General features: G+C 41.2%; 1 protein-coding gene and 1 non-coding gene across 2 annotated transcripts in view; one reads left to right on the plus strand and one right to left on the minus strand.

Moving 5' to 3' along the window:
• Nucleotides 1-2,740: 2,740 nt before the first annotated feature.
• trnat-agu (transfer RNA threonine (anticodon AGU)) lies at nt 2,741-2,814 on the minus strand. The gene has a single exon. It is a non-coding gene; the product is annotated as a tRNA-Thr (tRNA).
• A 1,541-nt stretch (nt 2,815-4,355) lies between these two features.
• Nucleotides 4,356-17,101, plus strand: part of snrnp200 (small nuclear ribonucleoprotein 200 (U5)) — a 92,001-nt gene continuing 79,255 nt past the window's right edge. Inside the window, exons 1-5 of the mRNA XM_028579270.1 lie at nt 4,356-4,667; nt 6,292-6,455; nt 7,286-7,457; nt 10,794-10,986; nt 12,871-12,926. Of these exons, the coding sequence (XP_028435071.1) occupies nt 4,623-4,667; nt 6,292-6,455; nt 7,286-7,457; nt 10,794-10,986; nt 12,871-12,926 (630 nt within the window). The 5' untranslated portion in view covers nt 4,356-4,622. The remainder of the gene's footprint in view (nt 4,668-6,291; nt 6,456-7,285; nt 7,458-10,793; nt 10,987-12,870; nt 12,927-17,101) is intronic.

Raw genomic sequence — 17,101 nt, forward strand, 5'->3', positions numbered from 1 at the left:
TGTGATGTATAATAAGGTTATAGACATATATCCTTAGCCCTGTTATGTATAATAAGGTTATAGACATATATCCTTAGCCCTGTTATGTATAATAAGGTTATAGACATATATCCTTAGCCCTGTTATGTATAATAAGGTTATAGACATATATCCTTAGCCCTGTTATGTATAATAAGGTTATAGACATATATCCTTAGCCCTGTTATGTATAATAAGGTTATAGACATATATCCTTAGCCCTGTTATGTATAATAAGGTTATAGACATATATCCTTAGCCCTGTGATGTATAATAAGGTTATAGACATATATCCTTAGCCCTGTTATGTATAATAAGGTTATAGACATCCTGTTTTTCAGGACAACCAGGATATGGAGGCTGCAGGGAGCTCACGTGGAGGTATGAACTATTACGTGACTGTGACGACAAAAGGGAAAACTAAATGGAAATCACACAGAGAACAATACTGAACAAGACTTTAGGCTGTTATTAATGGTTGTCTTGACAATCAGAGAAAACAGAAGTAAACTCTGGTCTGTTATAATATTAATAATAATACATTTTATTTTACACACGCATGTATACACACATGGACACACACACACACATGCACATACACGCCCAAACACGTATACACACATGGACACACATACACGCACAAACACACATGGACACACATGCACATACACACACAAACACGTGTACACACACAAACACGTATACACACATGGACACATGCACACACGCACAAACACACACACATACACACGGACACACGAACACGTATACACACATGGACACACACACACGGACACACACGCACAAACGCACACATGGACACACACACACAAACACGTATACACACATGGACACAAACACACAAATGCACACACACACGGACACACAAACACACACACACACATACGCACACACACGGACACATAAAAACATATACATATATATATATATATATATATATATATATATATATATTATAATAATAAGAATAATAGTAATGTATTTTATTTATGTAGTGTATTTTGCAGCACTCAAAGACAGAGCTTTTAAAAATAAATACACGATGATGTTGAGACATTAAAACCTCTCCGGGAACCATCACCTTATCGTGGTGGAGAGGTTTGTGTGTCTCTGTGAACCTGAGGGCTATGTTGTCTGGAGCTGTGTGCTCCTGGTAGGGTCTCCCAAGGCAAAGTGGTCTCAGGTGAGGGGCCAGACAAAGAATCGTTCAAAAACCGTATGAGCCAACGAGGTAGCGGTGGAGTGACCCTGCCCGGAGGAAGCCCGGGGCCCCCGTCTGGAGCCAGTCCCAGATGGCGGGCTCGGTGGCCCTGGTGGCCGGGTTTACCACGGAGCCCGGTCGGGCACAGCCCGAAGAAGCTACGTGGCAACTCCCTCTCCATCCCATGGGCCCACCACCTGTGGGAGGAACCGCTGGGGTCGGGTGCGCTGCCACACGGGTGGCAGTGAAGGTCAGGGGCCTCGACGGACCAGACCCGGGCGGCAGACGCTGGCTCTGGGGACGTGGAACGTCACCTCTCTGTGGGGGAAGGAGCCGGAACTGGTGCGGGAGGTGGAGCGCTACCGGTTAGATCTGGTGGGTCTTACCTCTGCGCACAGTCTCGGTACTCCTGGATAGGGGTTGGACTCTTTTCTTCTCCGGAGTTGCCCAGGGTGTGAGGCGCCGGGCGGGTGTGGGGATACTCACAAGCCCCGGCTGGCGCCCGCCACGTTGGAGTTTACCCGGTGGACGAGAGGGTCGCTTCCCTACGCCTGCGGGTTGTGGGGGGGAAAACTCTGACTGTTGTTTGTGCATATGCACCAAACAGGAGTTCGGAGTATTCGGCCTTCTTGGAGACCTTGAGTGGAGTCCTGCATGGGGCTCCAGTGGGGGACTCCATTGTTCTGTAATATTAAACCTTCCATTGTCTTACACCTTGTATAATCTGTACAATGTACTGGCTGATTGATACATTCTAAGATTTTGCTGAGGTTTGCAGTGTTAAAGTCCCCAAGAGCAATGATAAGCTATTGTGGATATTTCCCTCCATGTTAGTTAACTGGTCAGTCAGGTGTTGTAACACCGCACTAACCTTGTCCTGAAATCAGAGATCCCCTCTTTTAAAAACACCTTCGCCCAACTACTTTTGCGCATATTTTAGTTGCTTTGCTAACTTTGGACCCATCGTCTCGTCGTAGCTGTAGCTCGTTAGCCGACAGTTAGTCCTTTGTAAAGAGTTCTTCTGTCTTTCTAGCCCTTCCAGAATCTTAGGAATCCGACCGGGAAAAGGGGGTCTGTTCTGAGACTTTGCAAAATAATTCCAGAGCGATTGCACTTCTAGAATTTTAATAACAGTTCTAGAATTTGAAGTTGCAGTATTAGAATGTCAGGAAGAGGCTGTAGAATTGAAACATGCGGTTCAAGAGTGTAACGTTACAATTCTAGAATGTTATGTTACAGTTCTAGAATGTTAAATTGCTGTTCTAGAGTGTTAAGTACAGTTCTAGAATTGTAAAATGTTGCATTACATTGTCAGGTTGAAGTTCTAGAATTTTACGTTGTGGTTCAAGATTGTAACATGTTAAAGAACAGCCTCAACAGTCCTTGATGTGAACTTTTTCCATTTGCTACCAGGGTAGCATAATTGTACCATACTGTGTAGCATGGGGATAGGGTAAATGTGTAGATGGAATGCAAAGAGGGGTAATCTCTGCAACAACAAGGTGCTGCTGGGATTTGAACCCAGGATCTCCTGTTTACTAGACAGGCACTTTCACCAACTAAGCCACAGCAACTCCGTGTTTATTTCTGTAATATTAAACTTCCATCGTCTTACACCTTGTATAAGCTGTATAATGTACTGGCTGATTGATAAATTCTAATATATCTTATGCTTCTGTCTCAGTTGGTTCAACGTTACATCTTCAGGGCTCAAACATTTCATACTTCTGTTTGAAGAATTCTGACAAAAGTCTTCCTCGGATTTTAACTTAATTGTCTAAATATTTCATAATTTCTGCTTTTTAACTAAAACATTAGGTATAAAATCATATAAATGAGGTTTATTGACCATGAATTTTGAAAAAATAATTGTAAAACTTGTGGTAATAAGTTGGTTTAAGGGATAATATATATATACATATATATATATATATATATAAACACGATTATGCAATCACATAATTCAATGCATAATCAGCCAAAGTCCGCATATTTATGCGGAGGCCGCAAAAACACAGCACTTTCGCCTCATAAATTGCAGATTTCCGCGCAAGATATGCGCGGGCTTGCATGATTTCATAATCCCCGCATTTTGGTTGCAAAAAAAGTCCCATAATATATCTTAGCAGAAAGCTGAAACATTTTGTGTTTACTTCACACAAGAGCAGCAATTTAACCCCTGTTGAAATGGGAAGGTTATGAAGTGACGTAATTATATCATCAAATCACTTTTTTTTCTCTTTTTCATCAAACCGCAATTTTTGCAAGTTCCTGCAATTTCATTGCATAAAATTCCATAAAAACTCCGCATTTTTCTGGAAGGACTGGTATATATATAATTTGAACAAAAGAAACACATTTTTGTGTAGAAACTTTGAAAAACGGGTCGAGTTTGACTCGATCTACCGGTCAGTTTTCGTTCCTACCTATACTCATGACATATATATATATATATATATATATATATATATATATATATATATATATATATATATATATATATACTCACCAGGTCATGTGACCTGAGCTCTCGGTCATGTGACCTGAGCTCTAGGTCACGTGACCTGGGCACGCCCCAGCTGGAGGACAACAGGAGAGATAAGACCTTTTATGAATGAAATTTAAGACTTTTTTAAGACATTTTATGAATGAAATTTAAGACTTTTTGAGACCTTTAATGAATGAAATTCAAGACTTTTTGAGACCTTTTATGAATGAAAATTAAGACTTTTTTAAGTTAAATTACTTATCATTTTTTCTCTTTTTCATCAAACCGCAATTTTTGCAAGTTCCTGCAATTTCATTGCATAAAATTGAATAAATATCCCACAAATTCTATTGCATTTTGTGCAAATGTGCCACATAATCAAGGATTTTTGCCCGCAACAATCACAAATCCGCATTTTTTTTTTATATATATATATATATATATATATATATATATATATATATATATATATATATATATATAAACTTAGAAAACGTTGAATAAAGAAAGAAAAAAATATTAAAGAAACATTAAAAAAACATTAAAATAAATACTCCACAAAATGACAACTCATAAACACATCCTGCAGGGGGCGCTGTTTGTTTTCCCGCTCTGTGTTACCTTTGACACCGGAAGCGGAAACCAGCGGCTTGTTGTGTGTGTGTGCTCGCGTGTGTTAGCCGTTAGCACTTTTTGAAACGTATGAGAGACGCATTACTGAGAGAAACTCGGACATACTGGACAACAGTCCCATGCTTACAAATCTAAAACCTGCGCCGATGTTTGAAGCGTCTCCCTAAAAGGACAGAGTGAGGTCAACTCTGTGGATGTTTTTAGTCGCATTTAGTTAAAAAGTGTATTAAAAGTTAAAAGCTAAGAAAAAGAACAGGCACCATGGCGGATGTTACTGCGCGTAGCTTACAGTACGAGTACAAAGCGGTGAGTATGTTTCTAGATTAAACCTTTAAACACCAAAATATCAGAGGGTTTATTTTTCTGGTAGTGTTTAATATATATGCTCTGATGTTATCAAGCTAATCGTCTAACATATATGTTGTTAATTCAGGTGTTTAATGCGTGTTTAGCTAGCCGTTATGCTAACTAGCCGTTATGCTAACTAGCCGGAGCTTTTATCATAATGTTGTTGTGGACCACCTAAAACGGGCTTATACATAATTTGTTTTAGCTACGTACAGTACAGCAGGCCGAGCCGATACATAAATCGGAACATTAGACAAATATACAAGCACATTAACACATGAAATAATGACATTAAATGCCTTTTTAGTTTAGTTTATCTCGGTCATTTGTAACTTGCAAAAAACAAACCGAACAGACAGACTGAGAAAATATAGAAATCAGAACATTAGACAAACGTACAAGCACATGAATACATCAAATAATTAAATTAAATACAGTTAACCCTTGTGTTGTCCTTCGGGTCACCGGGACCCAAAGGACAACACAAGGGTTATGTACTTCCGTTTATTTTGGTGAGAATTGCTCTCTAAACCCTGTCTCTTGTAAAGTAAGTAAGAAAATGTGTTTCTAGAGCACATTTAAACACAGTTTAAGCTGGCCAAAATGTTGTACAAACAAGCACTAAGGTGCTGTATTAACCCTTGTTTTGTCCTTTGGGTCACAAGGACCCGAAGGACCACACAAGTTAATGCACCGTAAAAAACAAGTCGGCTAGAAATAATCTAGATCTAGTCTGTTATTAAGGCATCAAAATGTGCAAGTTTCAACATACGGTTGCATTCAAGGCTTAGTTGGATTTGTACACTTTTCAAAGTTTTATTAAAATGAAATAGTCCATTTAATAGAACTACTAAAACCTACTTCTATGGATAGAATGTTTGGCCATTAGAATAGGACTTTTATTTTGTGGTACTGCATAATAGTTCAAATTTAATATCATAAAATTCCAATTTGGGTGAATGAGTTTCTTTTCCAGACATCCATCGTGATATACGCTACCAGTCAAAAGTTTGGGGTCTCTTAGAAATCTCCATTCCAGACAGAATACCAGCTGAGATCAGTTGCATTGTGTTTTTTTTTTTTTTTTTTTAAATCAGGGCAGCAGTTTTCTGTGTGTGGCTGATCTCTACTGCAATATCTACATTGCCCATTATAAGCAACCATTCATCCAATGTCCCAAAAGGCTCATTCTGTTCACTAATCTGATATCATTTTAAAAGGCTAACTGGGAAAACATTGGAGAAGCCTTTTGCAATTATGAAAGCACATAATGTAATCTGAAAACTGCTGCCATGGTTAAAAAAACAGCAATGCAACTGATCTCAGCTGCTGTTCTGTCTGGAATGGAGATTTCTAAGAGACCCCAAACTCTTGACTGGTAGTGTAGGTCTTAAATTTAATTCATAAAGGTCTTAAAAAGTCTTACATTTGACTTGTTGAAACCTGCAGTAACTCTGTAAAATAAAGGGGCACCTTACAGACGATAAGGATCGATAGTTTGACGTTGCGTTGATAATATTGGATCATTGAATCGACTGATGTCCTGACTGACCGTCGTCTTGTCTTTGTGTTGAATTGTTAGAACTCTAACTTGGTGTTACAAGCGGATCGCTCTCTGATCGACCGCACACGGAGAGATGAGCCCACCGGAGAGGTCCTGTCCCTCGTGGGGAAACTGGAGGGGACCAAGATGGGCGACAAGTCCCAGAGGACCAAACCTCAGAAGCTGGAGGAGAGACGAGACAAGTCAGTACTGTCAAAGACACGTGTTACTGTCTCGGTCACGTTATTGAACACACACACGCTTACTGTCTCGGTCACGTTATAGAACAGCCAGACACACACTTACTCTGTCTGTCACGTTAAAACACCACACACACACACACACACACTTACTGTCTCGGTCACGTTAAGACAGACAGACAGACACACACACACACACACACACACACACACACACACACACACATACTGTCTCTGTCACGTTATAGAACAGCCAGACACACACTTACTCTGTCTGTCACGTTAAAACACCACACACACACTTACTCTGTCTGTCACGTTAAAACACCACACACACACAGACACACTTACTGTCTCGGTCACGTTAAGACAGACAGACAGACACACACACACACACACACACACACACACACACACACACACATACTGTCTCTGTCACGTTATAGAACAGCCAGACACACACTTACTCTGTCTGTCACGTTAAAACACCACACACACACACACACACACACACACACTTACTCTGTCTGTCACGTTAAAACACCACACACACACACACACACACACACTTACTCTGTCTGTCACGTTAAAACACCACACACACACACAGACACATTTATTGTCTCTGTCACGTTAAAACACCACACATACACACACACAGACACACTTACTGTTTCTGTCACGTTAAAACACCACACACACACACCCCCACCCCCACTTCCGTTGGTCCAGACTAATGTAGGCTCCTCCTAATATCCTTCAGCTCTGTCCCGGTGTCCCCTGAGGGACACTACTCTTACTCCTTTTCTTTCGGTCTGGTTTTGTCCTTGCAGGAGGCGAAAAAGAGACGAGGACCGGCACGACATCAACAAAATGAAGGGCTACACCCTTCTGTCTGAAGGCATCGATGAGATGGTGGGCATCGTTTACAAGCCCAAAACCAAAGAGACCCGAGAGACGTACGAAGTGCTGCTGAGCTTCATTCACGCTGCTCTGGGAGATCAGGTCAGAAAACTCTTTAAAAAAATACCTCTTTAGCAACTTCGCTGTACGTAGTAAACACACTGGGTGTGTACGTGTCGGGCAGCGCAGCAATTTCTATTTCGGCGCCCATGTTATCTAGTGGTGGGGGAAAATAAAACGCCAAGTATGGATCTATTATTATACAGTGAAGAAAATAAGTATTTGAACACCCTGCTATTTTGCAAGTTCTCCCACTTGGAAATCATGGAGGGGTCTGAAATTGTCATCGTAGGTGCATGTCCACTGTGAGAGACATAATCTAAAAAAAAAAATCCAGAAATCACAATATATGATTTTTTTTTACTATTTATTTGTATGATACAGCTGCAAATAAGTATTTGAACACCTGTCTATCAGCTTGAATTCTGACCCTCAAAGACCTGTTAGTCTGCCTTTAAAATGTCCACCTCCACTCCATTTATTATCCTAAAGTAGATGCACCTGTTTGAGGTCGTTAGCTGCATAAAGACACCTGCCCACCCCATACGATCAGTAAGAATCCAACTACTAACATGGCCAAGACCAAAGAGCTGTCCAAAGACTCTAGAGATAAAATTGTACACCTCCACAAGGCTGGAAAGGGCTACGGGGAAATTGCCAAGCAGCTTGGTGAAAAAAGGTCCACTGTTGGAGCAATCATTAGAAAATGGAAGAAGCTAAACATGAGTGTCAATCTCCCTCGGACTGGGGCTCCATGCAAGATCTCACATCATGGGGTCTCAATGATCCTAAGAAAGGTGAGAAATCAGCCCAGAACTACACGGGAGGAGCTGGTCAATGACCTGAAAAGAGCTGGGACCACCGTTTCCAAGGTTACTGTTGGTAATACACTAAGACGTCATGGTTTGAAATCACGCATGGCACGGAAGGTTCCCCTGTTTAAACCAGCACATGTCAAGGCCCGTCTTAAGTTTGCCAATGACTATTTGGATGATCCAGAGGAGTCATGGGGAGAAAGTCATGTGCTCAGATGAGACCAAAATAGAACTTTTTGGTCATAATTCCACTAACCGTGTTTGGAGGAAGAAGAATGATGAGTACCATCCCAAGAACACCATCCCTACTGTGAAGCATGGGGGTGGTAGCTAGAGATGGCCCGATACCACTTTTTTGCTTCAGCCCCCAATACAGCTGTTATACATCATATCACATCCATACAGGGATAGTAGTATACAGCTGTTATATATCATATCATCATACAGAGATAGTAGTATACAGCTGTTATATATCATATCACATCCATACAGAGATAGTAGTATACAGCTGTTATACATCATATCACATCCATACAGGGATAGTAGTATACAGCTGTTATACATCATATCACATCCATACAGGGATAGTAGTACACAGCTGTTAAAACATAATGAAATATATGACACTCTGGGATCGGATAGGTACTTGGTATCGGCCGATACACAAGTTCAGGTATCGGAATCGGAATCGGGAAGCAAAAAAGTGGTATCGGACCATCTCTAGAATTAGGCTTAAATGTAATTTTTTTTTTTTATTACACCGCGCTATTCTCCAAAACAATCGCTGCTGATTGGCGGCCCTTTTTGTACATTTCTGGTACCGTGGCGGGAGAAAGCGCTCAAGATGCTTTTGGAACTGAAATTTTGCACCGAAAGATATACTTTTTCCAATACTCTAATAGGATTGGAGTAATTTTTCCCCGGTGCCATAAAAGTATCGACGTTCGGTACCCAGCCCTAATATTAAGCCTTGAAGCGCCAAAGTCGCAAAAATTGCGATTTTCTCTGAATAGAGTGTTACATGTCATTCATACTCCCCTCCACTAGTTGGCAGACATCCCGTACTTAGACCTTAGCTCAGAAATACGTCATGTTTCAATGCAAAATGTTTGAGGAAATCCCATCCAAACTTGGCTTTTTTTTTTGTCAAAAGCGACTAGCGACTTCTTCTGGTGTTATTGGAGACTTTCGAGGTGTTTGGAGACTCGTGAAAGCACGAATCGCTCAACGAGCAGCGGGTGCTGCCGTGAGCCCCTCCCCTGTCCAAAAGCCCTCAAAAAAAAAAGAAATAACTACAAAAACGCCTACTGTTTACATGAGTTTTGTGGTGTACTAATAGTTCTAGTGTACGACTGTTGGCTTACAATTTACTTTTCCCCTGTTCATTTGATATGTAGACAACATAACCAATGGATGGATGGGGGGTAAATCTAATGAAATAAATTCAACTCTCTTTCAAAATATTTTCATGGAAATTACATCATCCAATATGATGTCATAATATGCAAATTAGATAAACGTTAGGTCATTCTCAATATTTGTTTCGTTTACACTTTGTCTCTATCTCACACCAATTTCAAGACAGAGCCTTTCTGAAATTTAGGTGTCAAAACCTAATATTTTTAAAAATAAAACCCTGCGCCTAAAGGGTTAACGAGCTAATGTTCCAACATATGGGCTTGTTTTTTGAGTTATTTTTTATTGTATTATTTTGTTTTCTTCGTGTTACTGTTGTCTAGGGCTGGGAAAAAATCGATTTGATTTAAAAATCGAGTCGGTACGTCAAATCGATTCATGTTTTCAAAAAATCAATTTTTTAGATTTGTTTTCAGTCCAAGTACAGTATAAATTATTTGGATGTTTAACAATCTTTTGTTGCACAGTGACTTTTCACTTAGAGAAAGGGTTTGTCTTTGCAATTTTGTTATGTTGATGCACTTTAATTAAATACGATAAATATATATATTTTTAAAATATATTTACAGTTCGCAGTTATTTTGTTTTAAATGGAAGGGGGTAAAAATGGAATCGTAAATCGAGTTTTATTAAAAAAAAAATATTTAGGAGAAAAAATCGCCCAGCTCTACTGTTGTCTTGATTTTTATTGTGAAAATAAACAGATAAATAAAACTGTCTCTGAACTAGGGCTGGGAAAAAAAAATCAATTTGATTAAAAAATCGAGTTAGTAGGTCAAATCGATTCATATTTTCAAAAAATCGATTTTTTTTTTCCAATCCAAATACATTATAAATAATTTGGATGTTTAACAATCTTTGTTGCACACTGCACAGTGACTTTTCACTTCGAGAAAGGGTGTGCCTTTGCAATTTTGTTTATGTTGATGCACTTTAATTAAATACAATAAATATATATTTAAAAAATATATTTACAGTTCGCAGTTATTGTTGTTTTAAATGGAAGGTGGTAAAAATCAAATCGTAAATCGAGTTTTTAGGGCGAAAAAATCGCCCAGCTCTACTGTTGTCTTGATTTTTATTGTGAAAATGAACAGATAAATAAATAAAACTGTCTCTGAACGGGTTCATTACGTCTTCCTTGCAGCCGCGAGATATTCTGTGCGGCGCGGCCGATGAAGTATTGGCCGTGTTGAAGAACGATAAAATGAGGGACAAGGAGCGGCGGCGAGAGGTGGAGCAGCTTCTCGGGCCCGCCGATGACACGCGCTACCACGTGCTGGTTAACCTCGGCAAAAAGATCTCCGACTACGGAGGGGACAAGGACCTGCAGAATATGGGTGAGTACATGATAGAAAGTTACTGTCAGAAAGTCACGTTCTGGGCTGGAATGTAACTTAAGTTACATGTACTCCAGTATACTGTACTTCAGTACCGGATGTTGAGGTACTTGTACTTTAACTTGAGTCTTTTTCTTTTCGTGCCACTTTCTACTTCTACTCTGCTACATTTCAGAGAGAAATATTGGACTTTTTTTACTCCACTACATTCATCTGTTCCAGCTTTAGTTACTAGTTACTGTAGTTACTACTCTACATTCATCTGTTCCAGCTTTAGTTACTAGTTACTTTAGTTACTCCGCAACATTCATCTGTTCCAGCTTTAGTTACTTTAGTTACTCCGCTACATTCATCTGTTCCAGCTTTAGTTACTAGTTACTTTAGTTACTAGTTCCTTTAGTTACTCCACTACATTCATCTGTTCCAGCTTTAGTTACTAGTTACTTTAGTTACTCCGCTACATTCATCTGTTCCAGCTTTAGTTACTAGTTACTTTAGTTACTCCGCTACATTCATCTGTTCCAGCTTTAGTTACTAGTTACTTTAGTTACTCCGCTACATTCATCTGTTACAGCTTTAGTTACTAGTTACTTTAGTTACTCCGCTATATTCATCTGTTACAGCTTTAGTTACTAGTTACTGTAGTTACTCCTCTACATTCATCTGTTCCAGCTTTAGTTACTAGTTACTTTAGTTACTCCTCTACATTCATCTGTTCCAGCTTTAGTTACTAGTTACTTTAGTTACTCCGCTACATTCATCTGTTCCAGCTTTAGTTACTAGTTACTTTAGTTACTCCGCTATATTCATCTGTTACAGCTTTAGTTACTAGTTACTGTAGTTACTCCTCTACATTCATCTGTTCCAGCTTTAGTTACTAGTTACTTTAGTTACTCCTCTACATTCATCTGTTCCAGCTTTAGTTACTAGTTACTTTAGTTACTCCTCTACATTCATCTGTTCCAGCTTTAGTTACTAGTTACTTTAGTTACTCCTCTACATTCATCTGTTCCAGCTTTAGTTACTAGTTACTTTAGTTACTCCGCTACATTAATCTGTTCCAGCTTTAGTTACTAGTTACTTTAGTTACTCCGCTACATTAATCTGTTCCAGCTTTAGTTACTAGTTACTGTAGTTACTCCTCTACATTCATCTGTTCCAGCTTTAGTTACTAGTTACTGTAGTTACTCCTCTACATTCATCTGTTCCAGCTTTAGTTACTAGTTACTTTAGTTACTCCGCTACATTCATCTGTTCCAGCTTTAGTTACTAGTTACTTTAGTTACTCCGCTACATTCCTCTGTTCCAGCTTTAGTTACTAGTTACTTTAGTTACTCCGCTACATTCCTCTGTTCCAGCTTTAGTTACTAGTTACTTTAGTTACTCCGCTACATTCATCTGTTCCAGCTTTAGTTACTAGTTACTTTAGTTACTCCACTACATTCATCTGTTCCAGCTTTAGTTACTAGTTACTTTAGTTACTCCGCTACATTCATCTGTTCCAGCTTTAGTTACTTGTTACTTTAGTTACTCCGCTACATTCATCTGTTCCAGCTTTAGTTACTAGTTACTTTAGTTACTCCGCTACATTCATCTGTTCCAGCTTTAGTTACTAGTTACTTTAGTTACTCCGCTACATTCATCTGTTCCAGCTTTAGTTACTAGTTGCTTTACACTTTACACAAGATTACTGCCCACATGTAGTTTATAAGCTCTGATGTCACATTTTTTTTGCAAGACTTTAACTTGAAGTATTTTAACAGTGTATTATTAGTACTTGTACTGCAGTAATCTGATTACTTCTTCCAGCGCTGCAGAAAACATTTCAGTTTCCTGTGTAAATAATTCCTGTGTTTAGGAACTGTCTTTTTTTGTTTTTTACAGATGACAACATCGATGAAACGTACGGTGTGAATGTCCAGTTTGAGTCTGACGAGGAGGTGAGGCCTTTCTGATTAGTTCTAGAGAACATGTTGAGGTTATCGCCGAGTTAAAGTACCCGAATAACAGACTTCTCAACTCCTAAAATATGATGAGCCTCCCTCTTCTAAACTCATCTTTTGGGAAAAGACTTAAAAACAAAAACTCACACAGAGACACAGGCGCACAGAGACAAACACACACACACAGAGACACACGCACACACACAGACATGCACACACACAGAGACCCATGCACACAGAGACAAACACACACAGACACACACACACACAGAGACCCATGCACACAGAGACAAACACACACAGAGACACACACACACACACACACACACACACACACACACACACACAGAGACCCATGCACACAGACACACACACACACACACACACACACACACACACACAGAGACACACGCACACAGAGACACATGCACACAGAGACAAACACACACACACAGAGACACATGCACACACACACACAGAGACCCATACACACGCACGCACACAGTGACACATACACACGCACACAGAGACACACACACACAGAGACACACACACACAGAGACACACACACACACACACACACACAGAGACACATGCACACAGAGACAAAACACACACACACACACAGAGACACACACACACAGACACATACACACACACACACACACACACACAGAGACACACACACACAGAGACACACACACACACACACACACACACACAGAGACACATGCACACAGAGACAAACACACACACACACACACAGAGACACATGCACACACACACAGAGACCCATACACACGCACGCACACAGTGACACATACACACGCACACAGAGACACATGCACACAGAGACACATGCACACAGAGACACATGCACACAGAGACAAACACACGCACACACACACACACACAGAGACCCATACACACGCGCACACACACAGAGACACACACACACAGACCCATACACACACGCGCACACACACAGAGACACACACACACACACAGAGACACATGCACACAGAGACACATGTACACACAGAGACACATGCACACAGAGACAAACACACGCGCACACACACACACAGAGACCCATACACACACGCGCACACACGCAGAGACACATGCACACAGAGACAAACACACGCACACTCACACAGAGACCCATACACACACGCGCACACACACAGAGACATGCACACAGAGACAAACACACACACACACACACAGAGACACACACACACACACAGAGACACATGCACACAGAGACAAACACACACACACACACACAGAGACACATGCACACACACACACAGAGACCCATACACACGCACGCACACAGTGACACATACACACGCACACAGAGACACACACACACAGAGACACATGCACACAGAGACACATACACACAGAGACACATGCACACAGAGACACATGCACACAGAGACACATGCACACAGAGACACATGCACACAGAGACACATGCACACAGAGACACATGCACACAGAGACACATGCACACAGAGACACATGCACACAGAGACACAAACACACACACACACACACACACAGAGACAAACACACGCACACACACACACACAGAGACCCATACACACACGCGCACACACACAGAGACACACACACACAGAGACACACACACACGCGCACACACAGAGACACACACACACAGAGACACACACACACAGAGACACACACACACAGAGACACATGCACACAGAGACACATGTACACAGAGACACATGTACACACAGAGACACATGCACACAGAGACAAACACACGCGCACACACACACACACAGACCCATACACACACGCGCACACACGCAGAGACACATGCACACAGAGACAAACACACGCACACTCACACAGAGACCCATACACACACGCGCACACACACAGAGACATGCACACAGAGACAAAACACACACACACACACACAGAGACACATGCACACACACACAGAGACACATGCACACAGAGACAAACACATATACACAGAGACATGCACACACACACACAGAGACCCATACACACGCACGCACACACGCACACAGAGACACATAAACACACACACACAGAGACACATGCACACAGAGACAAACACACGCGCACACACAAACATGCACACACATAGACACACGCACACAGAAACACGTACACACAGACGCGCGCACACACACACCCACACAGAGAGACACATGCACACAGAGAGACAAACACACACACACACACAGAGACACACACACACAGAGACATGCACACACAGACACACACACCCACACACAGAGAGACACATGCACAGAGAGAGACACACACCCACACACAGAGAGACACATGCACACAGAGAGACACACACACACACACACACACACAGAGAGACATGCACACAGAGACACACACACACACACAGACCCATACGCACGCACACAGAGACACACACACACAGAGACACATGCACACAGAGACAAACACACACACACGCACGCACACAGAGACACACACACACAGAGACCCATACACACGCGCACACACACACATGCACACACAGAGACAAGCGCGCACGCACGCGCACAGAGACCCATACACACGCACACAGAGACACGTACACACAGACGCGCGCACACACCCACATACAGAGAGACACATGCACACAGAGAGACACAGAGACAAACACACACAGACACACATGCGCGCGCGCGCACACACACACACACACAGAGACATGCAAACACACAGAGACACACGTGCACGCACACAGAGACAAACACCCACACGCACACAGACATGCACACACAAACACACAGAGACCCATACACACGCACACAGAGACACATACACACAGACGCGCGTACACACACAGAAAGACACACAGACGCGCGTACACACACAGAAAGACACACATGCACAAAAAGACACACAGACAAACACACACAGAGACCCATGCACACACACACACAGACATGCACACACACAGAAGCGCGCGCGCACACACACACGTGCGTGCGCACACAGACAGAGACCCATACACACACACAGACATGCACACACACAAACGCGCGCACACACACAGAGACACACACACACAGAGACACACACACACAGAGACACACACACACAGAGACACACACACACAGACACACACACACACAGAGACACACACACGTTTAGAGACTGTGTTCATTTTCTTTGACTGTCAGTGTTTTTAAGACGTTTTTTGGGGGGCTTTTGACAGCAGAGATATTGATGAAACATATTTTGAGAAAAAAGTCTGAATATTTTGAGAATGAAGTTTCAATATTAAAGAAAAAGTTGAGCCGGTTTGGGATGCTCGCCGCGTCTCGTTTCTACAGAAAAATAAACGGAAAAATAATACACGCGACTACAGATGAAAAAATAGCCTTTTCTGTTAATTCTGGTATTTTTAAACCCATGTATAATTATGCGTTTTGTAAATTTACACTGTCCCCTTCTCACTCATTCAACTGTACCGACTAATCGATTAGTTGATTTAATCGACAGATCTGTAAATCTGAGTTTCTCCACAAAGAGTCGTGCTAAAAGCACCACTTTAATTCTGGTGTTTACCAGAGATGTGCTCGTACGTTTCTTGGAAATAAGTCATTCAGCATGAAAAAAAAGCATCAAACATGACTAATGGACTAGAGAGATCTAAGTTGACTAAGACCAAAACCACCGATTAGTTGACTAATCGACTGAGAGCAGCCCTAGTAAATACATAGAAACAAATCTCTTCAAACAAGTGGATTAAAACTGCATAAAGATGATTTTGTTTTACACATTATCCATTTGTAACCAACTCACAATGCAGCCTTACATTCTTAGTCAGTCCTTCCTGAATAATGTGTTCTAGTTTTTTTGTGATTGTTGCGGGGCAAAAATCCTTGATTATGCAGCACGTTTTCTTAAAAAATGCAATGCAATATGCGATGAAACTGTGAGAACTTGCAAAAATTACAACTTTTTTCAACTTTCTGCTAAGATATATATATTATGGGACTTTTTTGCAACGAAAATGTGGTGGATTATGAAATCATGCAATCCCCGTATATTTTGCACAGAAATCGGCAATTGATGCGGCAAAAGTGTGGCGCATTTGAAAAAATAAATAAATGTGGACTTTGGCTGATTAT

The sequence above is a fragment of the Perca flavescens genome, chromosome 5 (assembly GCF_004354835.1).
Source record: "Perca flavescens isolate YP-PL-M2 chromosome 5, PFLA_1.0, whole genome shotgun sequence".
Taxonomy (NCBI): Eukaryota; Metazoa; Chordata; class Actinopteri; order Perciformes; family Percidae; genus Perca; species Perca flavescens.